The sequence below is a fragment of the Castor canadensis genome, chromosome 15, assembly GCF_047511655.1.
Source record: "Castor canadensis chromosome 15, mCasCan1.hap1v2, whole genome shotgun sequence".
NCBI lineage: Eukaryota > Metazoa > Chordata > Mammalia > Rodentia > Castoridae > Castor > Castor canadensis.
The window spans coordinates 148,562-170,362 of record NC_133400.1 but is presented as its reverse complement, the minus strand read 5'-3'; the positions used below and the strand labels follow the sequence as shown (position 1 = coordinate 170,362).

The 21,801-nt window shown below is 46.3% G+C and overlaps 2 protein-coding genes across 6 annotated transcripts in view; both read left to right on the top strand.

The window, feature by feature from the left end:
• The window catches only part of Spire2 (spire type actin nucleation factor 2), a 32,126-nt gene extending 23,261 nt beyond the window's left edge, over window positions 1-8,865 (top strand). Inside the window, exons 11-15 of one of the 2 annotated variants that reach the window (XM_020173535.2) lie at window positions 18-152; window positions 335-402; window positions 4,975-5,002; window positions 6,371-6,486; window positions 6,925-8,865. In XM_020173535.2, the coding sequence (XP_020029124.2) occupies window positions 18-152; window positions 335-402; window positions 4,975-5,002; window positions 6,371-6,486; window positions 6,925-7,147 (570 nt within the window). In that variant the 3' untranslated portion in view covers window positions 7,148-8,865. Of the gene's footprint in view, window positions 1-17; window positions 153-334; window positions 403-4,974; window positions 5,003-6,370; window positions 6,487-6,924 lie in introns of those variants that run through there. The other variant, XM_074055448.1, reaches the window with a different exon arrangement.
• Window positions 8,866-11,959: 3,094 nt separating this feature from the next.
• The window catches only part of Tcf25 (TCF25 ribosome quality control complex subunit), a 31,028-nt gene continuing 21,186 nt past the window's right edge, over window positions 11,960-21,801 (top strand). For 2 of the 4 annotated variants that reach the window (XM_020173603.2, XM_074055445.1), the window contains exons 1-2: window positions 11,961-12,260; window positions 20,938-21,084. In XM_020173603.2, coding sequence (XP_020029192.2) covers window positions 12,069-12,260; window positions 20,938-21,084 — 339 coding nt within the window. In that variant the 5' untranslated portion in view covers window positions 11,961-12,068. Of the gene's footprint in view, window positions 12,261-20,937; window positions 21,085-21,801 lie in introns of all 4 variants that reach the window. The other 2 variants (XM_020173602.2, XM_074055446.1) reach the window with 2 other exon arrangements.

Here is a 21,801-nt window from a genome sequence, read left to right as displayed (position 1 = left end):
AAGACTCTACTCCCCAGGAGTTCAGCCATCCTGTGGAAAGCCTGGCCTTGACCGTGGAGGAGGTGGTGGATGTGCGTCGTGTACTGGTGAAGGCTGAGATGGAGAAGTTTGTCCAGGACAAGGAGCTCTTCAGCAGCCTGAAGAGGGGGAAGGTGAGGTGCCTGGAAAGCTTTTTTCACCACCCTGAGTTGGGATATAGGAATGTGGGCCAGGCCAGGGTCTCAGGTGCTTGCTCACAGGTCTGGTAGAAGCCCTGAGGGGAGCTGGTGAGGACTGGGCTGGACCCCAGTGGATTTTGAACAAAGTCAGGCTCTAACTAGACCTTTCCTTGCAGATTTGCTGCTGCTGCCGAGCCAAGTTCCCACTGTTCTCCTGGCCACCCACCTGTCTCTTCTGCAAGAGGTGAGACTTCACTAAGCACTCTGGCTACAAACTAATAAGGGAGAGGAAGTAAGAGGTTATAAGAATGTTCTGGCATGCATCACCACCATCATTGTGGCTCTTGAGTCTTTGAGATGTGGTTAGTGTGAATGAGGAATGCAAAATTTTTTTAATACCTGTTATGTTATAAACTTGTAGGAAATCAGTTTCTGCAACTTGGACTCCTCCTTGGTTCACACAAAGTGGGCATCTCTAGGTAGAGCAGACAGGAGCTTCAGTTGAACCCAGGCACCTTTCTCTTTGATTTCCTTCTTTTCTGATCATTTCCCTTCATACATTTTAGGAAGCTGCCTTGGCTTTCAGAATGCTTGATATGCCTGCTTGGCGCTATGCATGTTAATTCATGCATAGTAGAATTAACTATGCAAGAACCTTACCTTATCTTGTTTACAATGCCAGTGATACACTGGTAATACTGTAGACTCATCCAGTTTGCTGTGGTAACATCTGTGGGGCATTCCTTTTTAATGGTGCCCATCCCTTGCTGTTTGCAGTAGCACCCTTCTTGTAGATTTGTAGCCAAAGGAACAATTCTGTGCTTTTTAAAATTTTTGTTTTTTGAGACAGGATCTAGCTACAGAGCCCTGGCTGGCCTTGAACCTGTGATCCTCCTGCCTCAGCCTCTTATGTACTAGGGTTACAAGTGTGTACCATCAACCCTACCAATTCCATGTTTTTGTTGTTGTTGTTTTTGGTTTTTTGATACAAGGTCTTGCTGTGTAACCCAGGCTTACTTCAAACTCCAAACTCTCCATCCTTCTGCCTGAGCTTCTTTGTTTTTGGTGGGACTGGGATTGTAACTGAGGTCTTTCAGCTTGGAATGCAGGCTTTCTACCACTTGAGTAGAGAGTCCATTTTGCTCTGGTTATTTTGGAGTTAGGGGGTCTCACGAACTATTTCCCTTGGCTGGCCTCGGACCTCATCCTCTGGATCTCAGCCTCCCAAGTAGCTAGGACTACAGGCGTAAGCCACCAGCACTAGGCATGCCAAAGCCTCTTGAATAGCTGGGATTATAGGCATGAGCCACCATGCCAAGCTTAAATTAATTTAAATTTAAATAGTTAAGGAACACCCACTTTTGGCCAAGATGGGGTAATGGCCACCTTCCAGCTGAAACAGCACAAAACAAATAAACAAACAAATGAACGATATGAAACAATGGTTTTTAAGACACTGGACATCAGCCAACTGGAAAAAATGAAGGAGCCCTCTGTCAGGCTGAAGAGTTTCTCCTTATCTGTGTGAGACAGGGTCTCCCCTAATACAGGAGACCAGGGCAACTGGAGCTCACAGGGCAGGGTCAGGATAGGAGACAGCAGCACAAAGAGCCCAGAGACCTGCCTCAGAGATGTCCCCTAAGAGTTTAGCAGATATGTGCAAGGAGAGTCTTAGAGCTAGGAAAACAACCAACCCCAAGCAGGAATTGGCATGCGCTGGTCAAATCTGGCTCCCTGGCTGTTGTGCTTTGAGAAAGCTTTATTACAGCACATCATTTACTTGGTATTCTTTTAGCCACACCTAAAACATTTGCTATCTTGCCTCTTACAGAAAAAGTTGATTTACTCCTGTCCTACAGATTTAAGGAAACAGTGGTCACGGCCAGGAATTGTCCTGTTTCCACTAGCCATAGTAAAAAATGCCACAATTCACAGGGCACTAAGTGGAAAACTCAGGAAGGTCTTGTCTCACTAGAGTAGAATAAATAGCCCTAGGCTGAGCATTGTCTAGGCCAGACTGACAAATCATAAAGGACAGAAGGATTTCCTAGTATCTTAACTATTTCTCAGAACAAAGCTCAAGAATAGAAACAGAGGGCTGTTGGATTGGCTCAAGTGGTAGAGTGCCTGCCTAGCAAGTGTGAGGCCCTGAGTTAAAACCCCAGTACCATAATAAAATAAATAGGAACAGAAAAATTAATAGTACCCAGCATGAAAAAAAAAGCCTGGCATCTAATCAAAGATTACCAGGCATACAAAACAAAACAGGGCTGGGGATGTGGCTTAGTGAAAAAGTGCTTGCATAGTATTCACAAGCCCTGGGTTTGAGCCCCAGCACCACCAAAAAACAAAATTGCCCCAAAAACAACAACCAAAAAACCGCCAGAATTAATAACAACCTATTGTGTGGATTTTAGCATATGTATAAGTAAAATATATTATAACTGTAGCATTAAAGGCTAAGGAGAGGGGAAACTGCAAGTATACTGTTGTAAGATTTTTATTCTCTACATTAAATTGTATAATAAATACCTAATGGTAGATTGTGGTAAGTCAAAGATGCATACTATGAACCCTAAAGCAACCACTAAAATAAGGCAAAGAGATAAAATGGAATCATTAAAAATACTCTTTTTAGCTGGGCATGGAGGTACCTGTAATCCCAGTGCTAGGGAGGCTGACACAGGAGGGTCTCAGGTTTGAGGCTACACAGTGAGACCATATCTGCTGGGAATACCCGTAATCCCAGCTACTCAGGAGGCAGAGATCAGGAGAATTGTGGTTCGAAGCCAGTCTGGGCAAATAGTTCATGAGACCCTATCTCGAAAGACCCTTTACAAAAAAAGGGCTGGTGGAGTGGCTCAAGGTGAAGGCCCTGAATTCAAGCCCCAGTACTGCAAAAAAACGGAAAAAAACCACCTAAAAGAAACCAAAGAGCAAGATGATAGACTTAAGCACAATTCTGTGAATTATCATATTACTGTAAATGGTCTAAACAACCCAATTAAAAGGTAGCTTCCTGCATTGAATAAAAAGAACAAGACCCAGCTTCCTGCTACCCACAAGTCATGTACTTTTAAGTATGAAGACACAAATGGGTCAGTAAAAGGATGGAAAAAGTTATAGCACACTAACACTAGTCCAATAATAAAGCTAGATTTGATTTATTCAAAGTAGATCCCAGAGCAAAGAATATTACCAAAGACAATAATAAAGAGGAAATTATAACCTTAAATACTTTTGCACATAATAGCAGAGATTCAAAATACATGAAGCAGAGCTGAGAGAGTGGCTCCATGGTAGAGTACCTGCCTAGCAAGCACAAGGCCCTGAGTTCAAACTCCAGTACCATCCAAGCACCAGTGGCTCACACCTGTAATCCTGCCTACTTGGGAGGATAAAATTGGGAGGATCTCCATTCGAGGCCAGCGCAGGCATAGTTTGAGAAACCCCATCTCCAAAATAACCAAAGCAAAATGGACTGGAGCTGTGGCTCAAGAGGTAGAGCATCTGCTTTGTGAGTGAGAAGCTCTGAGTTCAAACCCTAGACCCACCAAAACCAAAAAAAACAAAACCCCAGTACCATCAAATAAATAAATAAAAATAAATACTCAAAATACATGAAGCAAAAAATGCTAGAATTGCAAAGGGAAATGAATCCATATTTGTAATTAGTGATTTCAATATTTTTCTCTTGACAAGTGATAAAACTGGTAAACAGAGAAAACCCAAGGAAATAGATTTGAACAATGCTGTCCACCAACTTGATCCGATTGACATGTATGGAGTTACCTACCCAACAACAGCTGAATGTATGTTTCTCTCAAGTGCACATAGAACATTCACCAGGTTGATATTCAGAGCTGCAAAATGAGTCTCCATAAATTTATAAGTATTCAATCATACAAAGTATGTTCCCTGGCCACAATGTAATAAAATTGAATTAATCCAAGAGTTGGTTGTTGCCAGTGCTATTTGCAGTCCTAGGAATTGAACTTGTGCCTTGTGCATGCTAAGCATGAGCTCTAGCGCTGAGTCACACCCCCAGCCCTGATCCAGGAAAATTAATCACAGGACATCCATGACAAAGAACATTGTCCACTGTGTAGAAAATGAGTTTGGACAACGTTTACTAATGTAGTGTGTCTGCGTAGAGTACTGTGTGTAGTAGTTCATCTCATTGTAAAATGTTACATATATTTTCTTTACATGTGCCTAGAACAGCCTGGACATTGGTAGCTATATTGCTTCAGAGGCCATCTCTGTAGATAGGCTAAATTGTAATTCTAAATTTTAGTTTGAATTTTTTTTTGGGGGGGGTACTGGGGTTTGAACTCAGGGCCTCACTCTTGCTAGGCAGGTGTTCTATCACTTGAACCACTCCACCAGACCTAGTTTGAATTTTTACAAGAAGACATTTACTTTTGAAATTGGGTCTGGGGCTGGAGACATGTCTCAAGCAGTAGAGTGCCTGCCTACAAGTATGAAGCCCTGAGTTCAAAACCCATACCACAAAAAAAAAAGAAAGAAAAAGAATAAAAAAAATTGGGTATGGGAATAAAAAATACTAATTGCTGCTTAAAATTGAGTGTCTCAAGTGAGGCCCTTCTACTTAGGGGCAGAGGTGAATGAGGTGAAATGAGGAGGAAGGACTCTGGAATAAAATGAAAGTGAAGTACTAAAGTAACCAGGGATCAGGCAGAAGGCAAGGATGGTGGACCAGGATGCTAGGTGGGACATGTTGGCCAGGAGGAGGCCATTGTCCCTCCCTGGGCCTCTTCCTCACTGATGATGCTCTTCTTCCATTCCCTTCCAGAGCCGTCTGCACTTCCTGTAGCATAAAGGTGAGGATCTCGGGATCTTCAGGGTCTCAGAGAAGTGGGAGTGGGGCACTCTGTTATTTCCTGTTGGATGTGTTAGAAATCCCGCCCTTACCAAACATATCATCTGTCATCCTTCCTCCAGGAAGAGTTCTCTCCACACTTTCCAAGACTATGCAGTTTTTGTTATTATTTTTTTTGCAGCATGGGGGTTTGAACTCAGGGCCTTATACTTGCTAGATAGGTGCTCTAACCACTTGAGTCATTCCACCAGCCTGTGTTGAATATTTTCAAGATAGGGTCTCACAAACTATTTGCCCAGGCTGTCCTTGAACAGCAATTCTTCTGGTCTCTGCCTCTGGAGTAGCCAGGATTATAGATGTGAGCCACTGGTGCCCAGCTTTATTTTATGAGATAGGATTTCACTATGTAGCCCAGGCTGGCCTCAAATTTGCAATCCTCTTGCCTCAGTCTCCTGAGTACTGGGACCATAGGTGTGTACCACCATACCTGACTTATGACTTTTCACAAAATTTTCCAGTGTGGGGGATCAAACCCAGGACTTTGAACATATTACACTTGATCTTAGCCAAAAGGCTGAGAAGCGATGGCTTTGAACATACTAGGCAAATGCTCTACCACTAAGCTGTCTATATCCTAAGTCCTTAAGACTGTGCAGTTTTTAAAGACCCTTGTAGATAGTCTTTTGCTAAAAAAGTTTTTTAAGCTGGGCATGGTGGGGCATGCCTGTCATCCCAGCACTTGGGAGGCTGAGACAGGAGGATTGTGAGTTCGAGGCCAGCCTGGGACACATAGTAACACCCTATCTCAAAAAAACAAAGCAAAAAAAATTTTAAGCATTCTGTGTGAGTAGGCTGGTCCCAAGAAGCCCTTACTCCCTCTTTCAGTGTCCTCTTTCTGATATTGGAGTCTTTGCAGAGGCTCTGTGTTGCATTTGGTGCGTGCATTCACATTTACACCTGTAAACAGATAGTCTTGGAAGTGTGTTGCCCATCACACCTCAGCTCTGAACCTGTTTCAGACTTTTACCACTACTGTTTTCAAATCCTTCTTTAACTTACCCCTTGACCACAGGGACACTCCTTCCTCATCAGTGTTAATTACTGATCATGTGCAGGGCAGGATAGGAGGTCCTTTGTGGTATAAAAAGCACATTTCCTACCCCCTAAGAAGTTCCTGGCCAGATGGACAGAAAGCACGTTGGGGTATGACAAGGAAGGAGGCCCATGCCAGGTCCTCAGATGAGTATAGGGGTGTGTGACTGCTGGTATCTGGGCCACTAGGGCTGGCACATAGGTCCTAGAGGATGAGGAGGATGGGATATGCCCAGACCATCAGAGGTGTCTTATCCACACCTCCCCTGTGTTGCAGATGAAGATGCCTTCCAAGAAGTGTGCACACATCCCTGTCTACACGCTGGGCTTTGAGAGTCCTCAGAGGATATCCACTGCCAAAGCCACGCCAACACAGAGGAAAGATGCCTTCCAGTATGTTCCTTTGCTTTGTTGCTGGTGTCTGGTTGTGGCCAGGCATTGACAGCAACCTGAGAGTTGGGGTGATGCTTCAGCACTGTTTGTGAGGGTGCCCACCCAGGAAATGGAAATGCAAGGCAGTTGCTTTAGATGCAGGTCAGGTCTCTTTGGGAAGCTCTGGGAGGTGGAGTGATATAGAATTGAATGTGTGTGGGTGCTCGAGGAGCAGGACTCAAGTTCCTGCTGAGTATGCACTTTGTTGAGTGTGCTCATTCCCCAAATTCCTGTGGATGAGCCACGAAAAATGGGAGGGAAGCAGCAGGCAGCTTAGAGGGGTGGCTATGGATGTGAAAAATGGTGGAGTTTGGGATTCTAGAGTGGCAGGAGCAAGCCCTGTAGGGGATCTTGGCCTTTCCCTGACAGTCCTCTCCTGAACCACTCATCCTTCCTCAGATCCCTGCAAGGGCCACAGTGGAGGAGTGTGGAGGAGGAGTTCCCTCATATCTATGCTCATGGCTGTGTCCTGAAGGATGTCTGCAGTGATTGCACCAGTTTTGTGGCCGAGGTAGTGTGTTCCAGCCGCAAGAGTGTGGATGTCCTCAACGCCACTCCACGCCGAAGCCGCCAGACCCAGTCTCTCTATATCCCCAACACCAGGACTCTTGACTTCAAGTGACTGCCCAAGATGTCCAGGCCTCAGGGAGGCACTTAACCCAGGCTTGCCCCAGTCCTGGGGCACAGCTACCTGCCTACTGTCCTGGACTGAGCATGTACATATATACATATATAGATACATTTATATAATACATATAATATATATATACATATACCAGCCTATATATTTATATACATTGTCTCTAGCCCCACAGTTGATATGGGGACAGGCTCACTCCAGCACCCTTCCTCTCCCTTTCTGCTCAGGACTCCTTGGAAGGCAGAGAGGGAGGGCTGTACATACTAGATACTGGGACTGCTGGCATGGCTCCCCTGCCTGGAGCCCAGGTTCTCCACCCTAGGAGTGAATGCACAGCAGCCTCCTCTTTGAGTGGATGTCCAGACTGGGACAGGGTACCTTGGTTCCCAGGTACATCAGAGCATCCAGCCTGCCTCTGCTATTCCTTAGGGGGCTTATGCAACAGAGGTACCTGAGAAGCCTGAGTGGATGGGATTCTCTGGGGAGGCATCCCAGGCACCCCATGCCTCCATTTGGAAAGCCTGAGGCCAAGCTTGCTTTCTATGCCTTCCTGGTGCCCACACCTTGGCCATGGTGTCCCTCCTGGCCCACTGCACGCTGGTGCTGGCCTCCTTGCTTGCTCCTCACTGGCCCTGAGGGCCTGAATGCTAGGTGGTCCCAGAACAGGGGAAGCAACTTTGTAAACTCGGCACATGGGCACTCATGGCCTAATAAAGGTGGTCTCACAGTCTACTCTCTGGGGTGGACATTGAGCAGTTGTATGTTCTCCCAAGGTGAAGCTGGGCTTTGAGTGACCACCATTCTTCTGAGACCAGGATGGCCTCCCTGGAGCCATCACTGGAATGCCAATCCCAGATCCAGGTGCCCGAGCCTGCTTTTCTTACAAAGTTCTGGTTGGTTTCTCTGCCAAATTCTTGGCACTGGTCACCTTGGTTAGGGCTGCATGCAGAATAGCAGTTCAGCTGCTATCACCTGCTGTGGCTTCACCTGCTGACCTAGGGATTCTTTGGCCTCATTTCTCAGACCAAATGGGAGGTAACTTGCCTGGGGCTCACAGGGGGAATGGAGGCTCCAGGTGGGGCCTGTGCTAAGCAGCCTGCCTGCTCATATGCACCCAGCAGGTCATTATCCCACTTACAGATGAGAAAAACTAAAGCTCAACAAGGTGAAGATCTTGGCATCTCATTTCGGAATATGTCAGGACCTCAACTGAAGCCTGTTGACTACAGGTTCCAATAAGGGATGGAGGAGGCCCCAAAGGGACAGATGGGCCTTGAGAAAGAATACTTTTATCAGCTGGAACCTAGGAATTTCAAATATACAAAATTAGAACAGCCAATAAAACCAGCCAGCTCCCAGGCATGGACTAATTTGTATCTCTTCACACTCATATTCTGCAGGATTTGTATACAGACTATCAAATTTAGAGGCAGTGATCTTAAATTTAACTTAAAAAAACTGGGAGGTCAGTAAAATTTAAACTGCCCAACAACAATAACAAAAAACAGCTTCCAGCACTTGTTTCAGCACTCTACCTGTCTTAGTACTTTTACTCCTGTTTTAAAATACGGGTATAAGGAGAGAGGGTCAGGAATTGCTGCTGTCACACAGCCAGCTATAAAAAAGCTCCTGTTAGCTGGGTGTTGATGGCTCACACCTGTAATCCTAGCTACTCAGGAGGCACAGACCAGAAGCATCACAGTTCAAAGCCAGCCTGGGTAAATAGTCTGTGAGATCCTATCTGGAAAAAAAACACAAAAAAGGGCTGGTGGAGTAGCTCAAGCGGTAAGAGCACCTGCCTAGCAAGTGTGAGGTCCTGAGTTCAAACCCCAATGCCACCAAAAAAAAACCCAAAACAACAAAAAATTCCTGTTGCCCGGTGTGGTGGTGCATACCTGTAGTCCTAGCTATTCAGGAGGTTGAGGCAGGAAGATCACTTGAGTCCTGGAGCTCTGGACTGTAGTATGCTATGCCTGTCAGGTGTCTGGATTAAGTTTGGCATCAATATAGTGACCTCCTGGGAGCAGGGGCCCACTAGGTTGCCTAAGGAGGTGTGAACCAGGCCAGAAACGGAGCAGGTCAAAACTCTCATGCTGATCAGTAATGGGATCACGCCTGTGAGTAGTCACTAGTCCAGTGACTTTAAAAAAAGGAAAAAAAAAAACTGTTTGTGTAGCACTGATGGGAAGCTGCTGGGGGTGAGAGGCGCAGTGGGGAGTGCTATTTCCTTTAGCCTGATTTACAGATTCGGCAACCACCTAGCACCAGTTCATACTCCCAATCATGGGACAACCTGGGTTCTGATCCACACAGAACATTTGGAAGGCTCATATGAAAACAAAAGCACATCCAGGCAGAGCCGAGGAATGCCTATGGGCCAGGCTGTGCAGTCCCACACAGAACAGCTTCCTGAGGCTATTCAGGCAGACGAGCTCCGAGGCAAAGTCAAGGAAAGCAGCTGGTACTTCTGTCTCCTTGCTGCCCTTGGGGTCATTGGGCTCTTCCCTCTCCCCAACCATGAGTACAGGAAGCTGAAACCAGCTTCATCTACCTGAGATCTTGGCAAATAGAGGTGGTTTAGAACCAACCTCATTGATGAGGACCAGGCCTTATCAGTTCAGGGAGAACCTCACATTTGTAGCTGGTTGTTTAGGAAGACCTATTCCAAGTTGTACCAGTTGTGTTTCTCACAGTGTACACAACTTCTCTCTCAGAGAGGCAAAGAAATTCCAGATTAAGACCTCTCATTTTCATCCATAGGTTGGGCAACAACTTGACTATTCACACAACTTGACCAAGGGGTGACACAGAAACTAGCCTGGTCCTAAAGTCAAAATAGACATGGGGATGGTGTGCTGAGTGGGGTAGGAGTGGCTGGGAGCAAGTAGGGCAGGTGGAGAGCTTGAGGCAGCAGCTATGTGTCAGCTACTGTGAAGTACCTTAAGATGCTAGCATGGGGATGAAAGTGTAGAGTGCCTGCCTGGCAAATCCCTGGGTTTAAACCCCAGTACCATCAGAAAAAAGAAAAAAAAAAAGATGCTAGTCAGGTACAGGCAGAGCTGCTGACAGGCTAGCCATGCTCCAACTCTCCAGATTAAACACTGGGCGAGCTCCCAACCTAGCGGGGAACCCAGACTGGGGTGGAGCTCAAGGACAGGAGCAGGTGTGTAGCAGAGATGAAGTCAATGGACCTGCCCCTGCTTCCTCCATTCTTGCCAGCTGCCAACCTCATTCGGACTCTGGATCTATCTGAATGCAAACTCAGGGTTTCTGGGCTACTTACTGAGTTCCAGTTTCTTCACCTGTAAAAGGAAGATAGTACTTTCCAAGAAGAAGAAAGAATTCCAGAATTCAGTACAGTGATTGGCCTCACTGCTTGGCTAGGGCCATTCATCCCCACACCCAAAGCTGCTGGATCCAATCCTAATACCAGCTCATCTTGCTCTTGCATTTGGACTTCTGCAGTCCCAAAAGCTTTTCACAAATATCACAACCAGGAGGGCTGGGGGCATGGCCCAAGTGGTAAAGTGCCTGCCTAGCAAGTGCAAAGCAATGAATTCAAACCCGGTATCACCCTCCCCCCAAAAAAGTTTAAAAATAATACAGCCAGGGGCCAGGTGCAGTGGCTCACTTCTATAATCCTAGCTACTTGGGCGGTGGAGATGGGAGGATCTTGGTTCCAGGCCAGCCCTGGTAAAAAGTGAGACTCCACTCCCATATTAACAAATAATCAGGGTGTGGTGATTCACTTCTGTAATTTCAGCTACTCAGGAAGTTTAGGAGGGGGCGGAGCGGGTGGTAAGGGAGGGGGTGGGGGCAGGGGGGAGAAATGAACCAAGCCTTGTATGCACATATGAATAATAAAAGAAAACTGAAAAAAAAAAAAAAAAGGAAGTTTAGGTTGAAGAATTGTGGTTTGTAGCCCATCCAGACAAAAAGCGCCAGACCCTACCTGAAAAATAACTAAAAAGCATAAAAAAGAGGGGGGAGGGCTGGAGGAGTGGCTCAAATGGTAGACGGGTTGCCTAGAAAGTGAAAGGCCCTAAATTCAAATCCCAATCTGAGGGGAAGGAAAAAAAAAATCACAGCCGGACCCAAATTTCATCTGTGGAGTGGGTCTTACTGGGGTTTGAAGTCAGCACCTCGTACTTGCTAGGCAGATGCTCTATCACTTGAGTCACTCTGCCAGCTAGGTCTGTACAGCTTTATTGTGGAAACCTCCTTAGTAGGTTATGATGCATGGTAAGGGCAGGACACTGATTCTCATACCTAGCATGTACAGGAGCATTATCTGCTGCGGTAGCAACAACAAAGAGCAAGCACCCGGGATCTACCCTTTCGGTTCGGTTCCGTGTATCTCGGGGGAGGAGAGATGTCCGGGAATCTGCAACTTTGAGAAGCTCCTGGGTTTAGGTTGTTTATTTCTATTAAGGAGAGCAGTGTTTCTTGGCAGCCTGCGAAGGGGCAGAGGAAGCTGGTAGGCCATGCAGGACTGAGTCCAGGACCCTCGACTTCTCGCTCATCTGTAGCTTCCGGACTATCACTTTGAACTCCGCTTCTTACCTGGCCCCAACTACAAGTGCCTCCTGCCCGGCCTCCGAGAACAGGGGTCTAGGTCATGGGCGTTGGTCGCTCTAAGCCTATATCATCCAGGTCATCCCTTCCCCGCACACCCCGAATCCACGACCCTACACACCCGACCGCAACAGGGCAGCCAAGCTCTCGCGAGAACACGCTCAGAGACGACCGCAGCTTCTTGCACGCTACCGCTGACGGAGAGGAAGTTCCGGGGAGCGCAGAGCGCAGGTGCGACACGCCAGCCTCGCGCCAGCGCGCCGTAAGTGCGCAGGCGCGCCGGCAGCTACCTTCTGCTTTCTCTCCAGACGTCAGGCCGTCGGGTCCTATGTCGCGCCGGGCCCTCCGAAGGCTGAGGGGGGAACAGCGCGGCCAGGAGCCCCTCGGGCCCGACGCCTTGCAGTTTGTCCTCCAGGAAGACGATGACGCAGAAGAAGAAGGACCAAAACGAGGACCGGGTAGCGGGCGCTCTGGAGGCACAGGGAAGGAGGGCGTCCAAGTCAACAACCGGTTCGAGCTGGTGAGGAGCGGGGCGACCTGATTGTGGGGGGGAAATAGGTGCGGTCTGACGTCATGTCAGAGTGGTGTGGGCCTAAAGTTGGGTCCGGACTGCAGCGGAGTGGGCGTGGTCATGATGTCAGTGGTGGGGCGTGGTTAAGGGACTGCACTGCAGCGGGGAGGGCGGGGCGTGGCAAGGAGGTGGGGTAGAAGGTGGCCGTGGCCGGGCTCCAGGTGAGGGCTTGGCGCCTAGGGGTGGGGCTAAGTGGCGGCCGGAGGCGGTGTCGATAGGAGAGGCGGGGCCAGGGGGTGAGTGATGCTGTCTATGGCTGAATTGCATGGAGTGGGTGAGGCTAAAGAGCGATTTGGGGTGATGTCAAGGGGCTGGGTCCCCCTCCCCCACTGAGGGGAATGTGAGGCCATAACGTCGAGGGCTGGGCCTAAGAGGTTAGTGGGGGTGCTGTCAAGAGTCTTGAGTGATGGGACTGAGTTGCAGTAGAGGGAGTTGGGCTTAAGGTGTGGGCAAGATGGTGTCGAGGGGCCGGGTGTGGAACCATAGAGGGGAGGGAGGGTCCATAGAATCTGGAAGGAGGGGTTAAGGGCAAATAGGATGGTGTCAAGGGGCAGAGCCGTGGGTGGGGTGGGGTTAAATAGGATCAGGGCTGCTGTGAAGGGGCGGAGCGGTGGGGGTTGGGGGCAGAGCTGCAGTGGGTGGGCAGGGGATCCACGCCTGGGATTTGAGGGGTCTTTTTTTTTTTTTTTTTTTTATGTGGTACTGGGGTTTGAACTCAAGGCCTACACCTTGAGCCACTCCACCAGCCCTTTTTTGTGAAGTTTTTTTGAGATAGGGTCTTGCGAACTATTTGCCCCGGCTGGCTTTGAACCGTGATCCTCCTGATCCCTGCATCCTGAGTGGCTAGAATTACAGGCCACTCAGCCACCGGCGCCCAGCCATATGATGGTTTTTTGGTTGGGAATAAATATAATGTTCCCGCTGATGAAGAAATACGGGTAAATGGAAGGTTGAGGACATTCAGGAGAAGTGAGAAAAATAACAAGTGATTGTGTGTGCAAATGGAAAGAAATGCTTATGTGAACCTCTTCTCCCCCCTCCCCCAAAATCACTCAGGTTAGGGGGCCTTATTCAGGGCTTGGTATTTCCCCTTCTTGTTTGCTTGGTCTGTGCTAGAGATTGAACCCAGGGCCTTGCTCATGCTAAGCGTGCTCTACCACTGAGGTATACCCCCAGCACCCTGTATTCTGGTTGTATATTAATATCACCAGCTCAGTCCTCCTTCCAGGTCTAGATTCAGCTCAGTGTCTCCCTTCTTAGATGTCTCCATGTATACAGATGCTAACTGACCTTATTGCTTTGGGCCTGGATTTGCTCTTCAGTCTTCCCTGTGTCTCTTAAGGCCTCTCATTCCTATTGTGAAGGCCAGCACTTGGCAAGACATCCCTGGTTTCTCAACACCCCCTAACTGACCGTTGAGCTCCAGGTGCAAGGGGAACGTGACTGTTCTTCCTTGTCTCTGCCTCTGCTCTTGTTCCTGTACATTCTGTACTGAAAGTGTGCTGATCACAGCTCTCCTTTCTCCACAGTCTTCAGTGCTCTTAGGCTTGCTGACCAACAGCTTTCCCACCTCATCCCTTTCTAATCCTGCTTGCTCTGCGCCAGCCACCCTGACGTCCCTTTACTGCCTTATCTGCCTGCAATTCCCTTTGTTCAGATATCAACACAAGGCTTGCTCCCTTGCCTCCCATGGGCTTTGCTCAGATGTAACCCTCCCAGTGGTGCCTGCCTTAACCATCTGACTAAAAGTAATGTCACCCACATTACCATTCTCTTTATTCTGGTCTTTTTCTTTTCCTCTGAAAGTTACCACCAAACATATTGTATAAGTTACTTGTTTATTTTTTTGTGTTGATTAGCTCCTACTGCTGGAGTATAAACTTTCTGATAATAGGAATTTTGTTATTCACTAATGTATCACCACCACTCAGGACAGAGTCTGGTATCCAGCAAGCATGCACAGAATTACTGCCTAAGTCTGTGTTTCCTCTATTAAGACAAATAGTTACTATCTATAGTTAGAGTTTGTGCACGTGAGCTATGGAGTCAGAGCAGCCTAGGTTTGAATCCTAGTGGCCCTTCGTCACAGATGAGAGAGCTTGGACAGATACTTCACATGAACTTTGGGGATGTGTTTGTTTACATTATGAGGTTATGATGAGGATTAAATAAATTCATGGGTATAGCCTTTAGTACATGCTGGGCACATGGTCAACACTTGAATGTAGATATGTTACCTTGGAAACCGAAGGAAAAAAAGAACTTCTCCAGAAACATGCCACTCTAAGAGACATTCCAAGGGGCTGATGGTATCCTTCCTGGGGAAGGAGGGTATGGACAGCCTGGGATCCATCCTCATTACCTATGGTGTTTGATGTTCTTAACACAGCTGGTTCATGGGTTTAGATTAGAAATCATCTTTCCCATTTCAGCTGGAAGGATTTTTTTTTTTTTTTTTTTGGTACTGGGGCTTGAACTCAGGGCCTACACTTTGAGCCACTACACCAGCCTTTTTTGTGATTTTTTTTTTTTTTTTTGAGATAGGGTCTCGCAGAACTGTTTTCTTGGGCTAGCTTCGAACCACAATCCTCCTGATTTCTGTCTCCTGACTAGCTAGGATTACAGGCGGAACCAATGGCACCTGGCTCCTGGAAGGATTTTTTAAAAGTTAACTTACAATATGTAATATGTAATGAAGTTTTAATATGTAATAAAATGTACTATTTGAAGTTTGTAGTATGAGTTTTGACACTTATACCAGTGTAAGTGCTACCAGCAAGCTCTAAAAGACCTCCGCTAATATTTCCAGCCCTGTGCCTGTAATGCTTGCCGTCACTGTTGTCCTGCTCTAGGATTTCCTGTGAGTAACCATCCAGAATGTGCTTATTTGTGTCTGACCTCATGCTTAGCATATGCTTTCAGATTTACACAGATCGTGAATATTCATAGTTTGTTCCTTCTTATTGCTGAGTGATAGTGTGATGTGTGGTTTGTACCACAGTACATTTATCCATTCACTTTTTGATGGATATCTGAGTTGTTTCTAGTTTAGGGTGATTGTGAATAACCTAAATTGTACAATTAAACCAAAAAACCAACTCCCTCCAAAATAAATTTCAGTGATCAGGCTGCTTTCATGTTTGGCTAGAATAAGGACTTGAAATGGTACAGTCAACACTGTGTCATCTTTATCTTTGATAATCACTTGATTTTGATTGCAGCAAGGGCAAAAACCCCTGGTTCACTAAATACTTCACAGTATTTAGTAACAGGAGGTAGTAGAATTCCTATAACTTTTTTTACTAAGGAAGGGCAAGTTTTGTTAAGGATAAACCAAACCAGCTTGCTGGGCAGGTGTTCTACCACTTGCCACTCCACCAGCCCAAAGATTATAATTTTATAAAAGATTCTTCCTGTTAAATTGGGTGCCAGTGGTTCATGCCTATAAACCTAACTACTTTGGGAGGCTAAAGTCAGGTTGGGAGGATCTTGGTTCAAGGCCAACCAGGGCAAATAGTTTGAGAGACCCCATCTTTAGAATAGAGCAAAATGGACTGGAGGTGTGACTGAAGCAGTAGAGTACCTGTTTTGCAGATGTGAATCCCTGAGTTAAACCCCAGTCCCAACTCCCCAAAAAAAGGCTATGTGAATAAATCCATGGATGATTAACATCAAACGTAAAGCTGGACGTAGTACAGGCCTGTAATCCTAGCACTCTAGAGGCTGAGGAAGGAGGATGGTGAATTTAAGAGCAGGTTGGGTTACAAAGCAAAACAGCAGCAGTGACAACAATGAAAAAACAAAAGTAAGATTTTCTCTTTAATTTTGGCAGAATACCAAAAAGCCCTGTTGCCATGAACACCTGTGAAATTGAGCAGCATGTATGAAGTAACTGTTATGAGATATCAGGCAACAACTATTGTAGGTCTGTGATCTCTGAGAGAAGAGAAACAACCACAATGAACCATTGACCTGGCTTTCTGCTTGGGTGTGCTTTTCAGATAGTAGCATAAGGAGAATGTCCTGATAGAGGATGTGGCACCATCACCAAGATGAGGTGACTGGAATTCATGGGGCAAGGCACTGGAGAGTAGGGGTTCCATAAATCTGCTTTGAGTTGTTGGCTCAGTTAATAAGCTGTTTTGGGAAAGGAACAATGATTGGGGGAGGACAACTAGCAGAGAGCTATGAGGTGAACCAGCAGAGGTCCCAGAGGAGGGGAGGGCATTCACTTTTGACATTCAAAAACCTGGGTGTAGAGTGGAGGCTCCAGAAGGGCTGCTGCTTAGGAGTAGAACTAAAGCAACTCTCCAATAAAGAATACTCCCTCCTACCAGGTGCCAGTGGCTCACGCCTGTAATCCTAGCTACTTGGGAGGCTGAAATTGGAAGGATTCAAGAGACCTCCATCTCCCAAATAACCAGAGAAAATGGACTGGAGGTGTGGCTCAATTGGTGGAGCTCCTGCTTTGCAAGAGGGAAGCCCTGAGTTCAAACACCAGTTCTACACATATACACAAAATACTCCAGGCCTGTCTTAACAAAGCTTGAAAAGAAGGTTTGAAGGAATTGTGCTAATATACAAGTGAATTAACTGCCTGACTGAAATTTCAATCTCTATTACAGAAAAGAACAAAGCCAGCTTATTCAACAGTGTGGCACCATGATGCTGAGCAATGTCAGATTACCAGACATGTAAAGAGATAGGAAAATATACATAACTAGGAGAAAAATAAGTCAGAAATTAGACATCTTAACACAGCATGTACATATACTCAAGGATTTTTTTTTGGCTGTACTGAGATTTAAATGCAGGGCCTTTGCACTTGCTAGGCAGTGCTTGCCCTCCATCCCCTTACAGACCCTCCCTCCCCAAGGATTTAAAAAAATCATGAACATAATGAGTGAAAAATACAGGAAAACTCAGTAGAGAAATGGAAATATAAAAAGAACAACTTTTTTTTTTTTTCTTGTGGTACTAGGGCTTGAACTCAGGGCCTCATGCCTGCTTTGCTTGGTAGGCAGGCACTCTGTCACTTGAGCCACTCCACCAGCTCTGTTTTGTATTGGATTTTTTTCAATATAGGATTTCATGAACTGTTTTCCTGGGACTGGCTTTGAGCTGTGATCCTCCTGATCTCTGCCTGCTGCGTAGCTAGAATTATAGGCATGAGCCCTACCAGCGTAGAAGCCATAAAAGAAGCACACTGACAGGAGACACCACTGACTTCTCACTAGGTACAAGACCAGACAGAAGATATGGGACCACCCTGTACTATGTTGGCAGGAGACAGTGAGGTCACCCTGCAGAGTGTTGGAGGAAGAGATTGGGACTAACTTACAGAATGCTAGAGGAAGACAGTAGAGCCATCTTGCAGAGTGCTGGAGCAAGACAGTGGGGCCACCCTGAAGAGTGTTGGAGAAAGAGATTGGGACCACCCTGAAGAGGGCTGGAGCAAGACAGTGGTACCACCCTGCAGAATGTTGAAAGGAGACAGTGGAACCACCCTGAAGAGTGCTGGAGCAAGACAGTGGGGCCACCCTTCAGGGTGCTGGTAGGAAACAGTGGGACTACTCTGCAGAGTGCTGGTAGGAGACAGCGTAGATATTACCAGTTGACAAAGGATTTGGCGGGGGGTGGCATATGGTAATTGGGGTTTGAACTTAGGGCCTTGGGCCACACCCCCAGTCCTTTTTGCTTTTGCTATTTTTCAACTAGTCTCATGTTTATGCCCAGTTGGCCTGTCCTCCTGTTTGTGCTTCCTGTGTAACTGGTGTGCACCACCACACCCAGCTTGTATTGGTTGAGATGGAATCTCAGGAACTTTTGGCCTGAGCTGGCCTGAGACTGCAGTCCTCCTGATCTCCACCTTCTGAGTAACTAGGATTATGAGCCACAATGCCTTGCTGGCAAAAAGTTCTTTTGCTCAATTCTGAGAGAGATCATGAAAAGGCAAAAAGGAGCTCCCTTGGTGTTAGAAGCTTGCAGTTTGAATGCCAGCAGCTCTCAGCAGCTCTTCCAGCAACTAGTTGCTCCTGGCAGCTGCCACTGTCCACTTTGGGCCATCCTCTGGCTGTTAGCTGTCCTTAGTGCTATCAGCTCCAGCTCCTGGCCATTTTCAGGTCTAGCGTCCTTTAGTGTTACCAGTTCTCAGTGTTATCAGCTCAGCCTACTCCACTCAAAATAGAAATCACAAATAAGCAAAATAAAACCGCCCAAAAAAGAGGCTTTATTAAAACTTGTGCTATAGGGTAAGGCGGTGTGGTGGATGGGCTGACCTAATGAGGTTGAGGTGGACTCATGCATGCACAGTGTTCATGGGTGTGGGTTGTGTTCCTTTCAGACCTGATTGGGGACATCTAAAGTCTAGTACATCATTGGAGAGACTGCCAGGCAGTCATTTGGGGTGGACCGGGACCAAAGAAAAGTCTCCCGGAGCAATCTGGGGTCTTTTATCCATGGCCAAAGCAGAGTTCTCCATTGTGGCCACGGGGTGTTTGAGGCAGCTGTGGCAGCAAAAATGTACCTCTTGGATAGGGTTGGACCTTTCTGCTCTGTGTCAGGACTACACCTGTCAAGTGCTGTAAGAAGAGAGCAAGATCCCATTTGTAAAGTGCTGGAAGAAAAATTCAGTCTACCACCTATACCCATGAAGATATTTTCGAAAATGAATATGAAAATAAAGATATTTTCTTTGAGGCTAGCCTGGGCAAAAAAGTTACCAAGACCCCATCTCAGCAAATAATCTGGCAGTAGTAGTGTGCTTTTGAAATGCTAATTATGGGAGGCATAAATAGGAGGATCACAGTCCAGGCAAAAACACAAGACCCTGTCTGAAAAATACATGAAGCAAAACAGGGCTGGGCATGGCAACAAGTGGTAGAAAGCCTGGCTATCAAGTGTGAGGCCCTGAGTTCAAACCCCAGTACCACCAAAACAAAAAAAGCTATTTTCATAGAGACAAATACTGAGAAAACTCCTCACCTCCACTAAAGAAATATAAAAGGAAATTCTTCTGTCTGGAGGAAAATAATGCCAGATAGAAATAGAATTCATGAGAAGGAATGGAGAAACAACAGAAATAGAAGTGTTAGAATAAATACGCAATATGTTTCCTAGTTTTTAAATTTCTTTAAAAGGTAATTGACTCACTGGGTGTGGTGGCACACACCTGTAAGGCTGGTATCTGGGAGGCTGAGGCAGGAGAATCATGAGTTCAAGGCCAGCCTGGGCTGACAGGTGTAGTGAGACCATGTCTCAGAAAAAAAATAATAATTGACTGTTTAAAGTAAAAATAATAGTGTACTGGGGTATCTAACAGAAGTAATGAGGAAGAGGAAAATGGAAATACATTGTTGTTAGGTTCTCATGTTTTTGTGAAGTGATAAAGTACTTGAGTGAAGACTGTTAAACACAACAACCTTACTGTAAACCCTAGCGCAATCACTATAATTATGGACTAGGCAGAGGGGCTGAGAGTGTGGTTCAGTGGTGGTGGTTGTGCCTAGCATGCACCAAGGCCCTAGACTCAATTCTCAGCACTAAAAAAAAAAGGTGTATGGAGGATTGTGTGTTTATATGCAAATACTACACCATTTATAAGGGATTTTAGCATTTGCAGGTTTTGGTATCCATGGGAGTGTTTCCCTGTAGATATGAGGGATGACTGTTACTTTTATTATTGGACAGTGTTTGCAGGTAAATGGGTCCTTGGGTACCCCTGCAAGGGGTACTCTTGACTCTTACCTGCTCTGCACTGCTGCTGAGCTGAGGCTTGAGCAGGTAATGAAAGAAAAAACTGCACTGCTCAGCTGAGCTGTGTATTTAACATTTTTTCCTTTGGCTGGTACTCAGTATATGGGGATAAATTGTAATTTGGGGGATTTTTCTTGATGTCATCTTTTTTGTTTTTGGGGTTTGAACTCAGGGCCTCATGCTTACTAGGCAGGAGCTTTACCACTTGAGCCACTCCAACAGTCCTAAAGCAATCTTTTCTTTCCTTATTTTTTTTTTTTTTTGTTTCCTCATGTTTTAAGAGGCATCTTTGTGTTGAGTATTTTTGAGATAGGGTCTCTCAAACTATTTACCCTGTCTGGCTTCAAACTGTGATCCTTCTGGTCTCTGCTTCCCTAGTAGCTAGGGTTTCAGGCATGTGCCACTGGTGCCCAGCTGCATTGGTTACTTATTTTTTTTTTATTACAAAATTTTTTATTAGGATATATTTGTTATGGGGGGGGGATTGATAGTGATAATTCCGATCAGGCTTATATTGTACATTGGTTAGATCACCCCCATCCTCTCTCCATGCATTGGTTATTTTTGAGGTAGGGCCTCACTTTATGCCCAGGGCAGCTTAGACTGAAATCCTCTATTTGTGCTTTCCTCCCTTCCCCACAGAAGCTGGGATGACAGGTATGTGCCACTGCACCCAGCCATTTGTTAAGATGAGATCTCATGAATTTTTTTTGCCTGGGCTGGCCTCAAAACACGATTCTCCAATCTCTGCCTCCTAAGTAGCTAGGATTATAGGCTTGAGCCACTGCACCCAGCCAGTCCTCTCAGTGTACCATGTACACTGAAACTGTGATATACTGTGATGCCTGTTTCCTTCCAACCTGTTTTCCAGATAAATATTGAGGATTTGGAGGATGACTCTGTGGCAAGTGTGGAGAAGTCTGACTGTACACTGTCAGGGGACAAAGGACGGGCTCAGCATGGAAACCCAGAGACCAAGCGTGATGGAGATGTGATTAAGGCAACACCCCCAGAACAGGTATGGGGAGGGGCATATGTTGATGAGGAAGGAGGTCAAGGCATGTCAGAGGGAAGGTCCTACAGCGACAGCCATGTATCATGTGCTGCCAGTTTCTCTGAGATACACTTTTCTGAGTTCAATTTTGTTAATTGCCTGCGTGCCAAAAAATCCCTTTAGGATCCCTCATGAGGTTTGCATTGAAATATTCTTGGGTTTTTTTTTGTTTTTTTTTTTTTTGGTGGTATTGGGGTTTAAACTCAGGGCCTCATACTTGCTAGGTAGGCGCTCTACCACTTGAGCCACTTTGCCAGCCCTTTTTTGTGTTGGGTATTTTTGAGATAGGGTCTCACGAACTATTTGCCCAGGGCTGACTTCAAACCTTGATCCTCCTGAGTAGCTAGGATTACAGGCATGAGCCAACGGCACACAACTGCATTGAAATCCTTAAGGCCAGCGGTGGCCTCACGGGTGCTATTAATAGGGCCCAGCTGTCTCCTGCGCTTTTGGGAATGTCTGTGTCTACTCAGAACAGCCAGACTCCAGCAAGGCCTGGGGTCGCATAGAAAGAGTGACCAGGAGTAGTCCTGTCTTCAGAGTGGCTGGAGCATGGAGTAGTAGTTGGCAGAATAAAGAGTGAAAGCTGGGGGACAGGTGGCTGGATAGTATAGAGCCCTGTGAGTCATCTTGGGAAGTTTCTTGATGGAGAGAAGGAAGTGACTGAAGGAACTTTCTGGA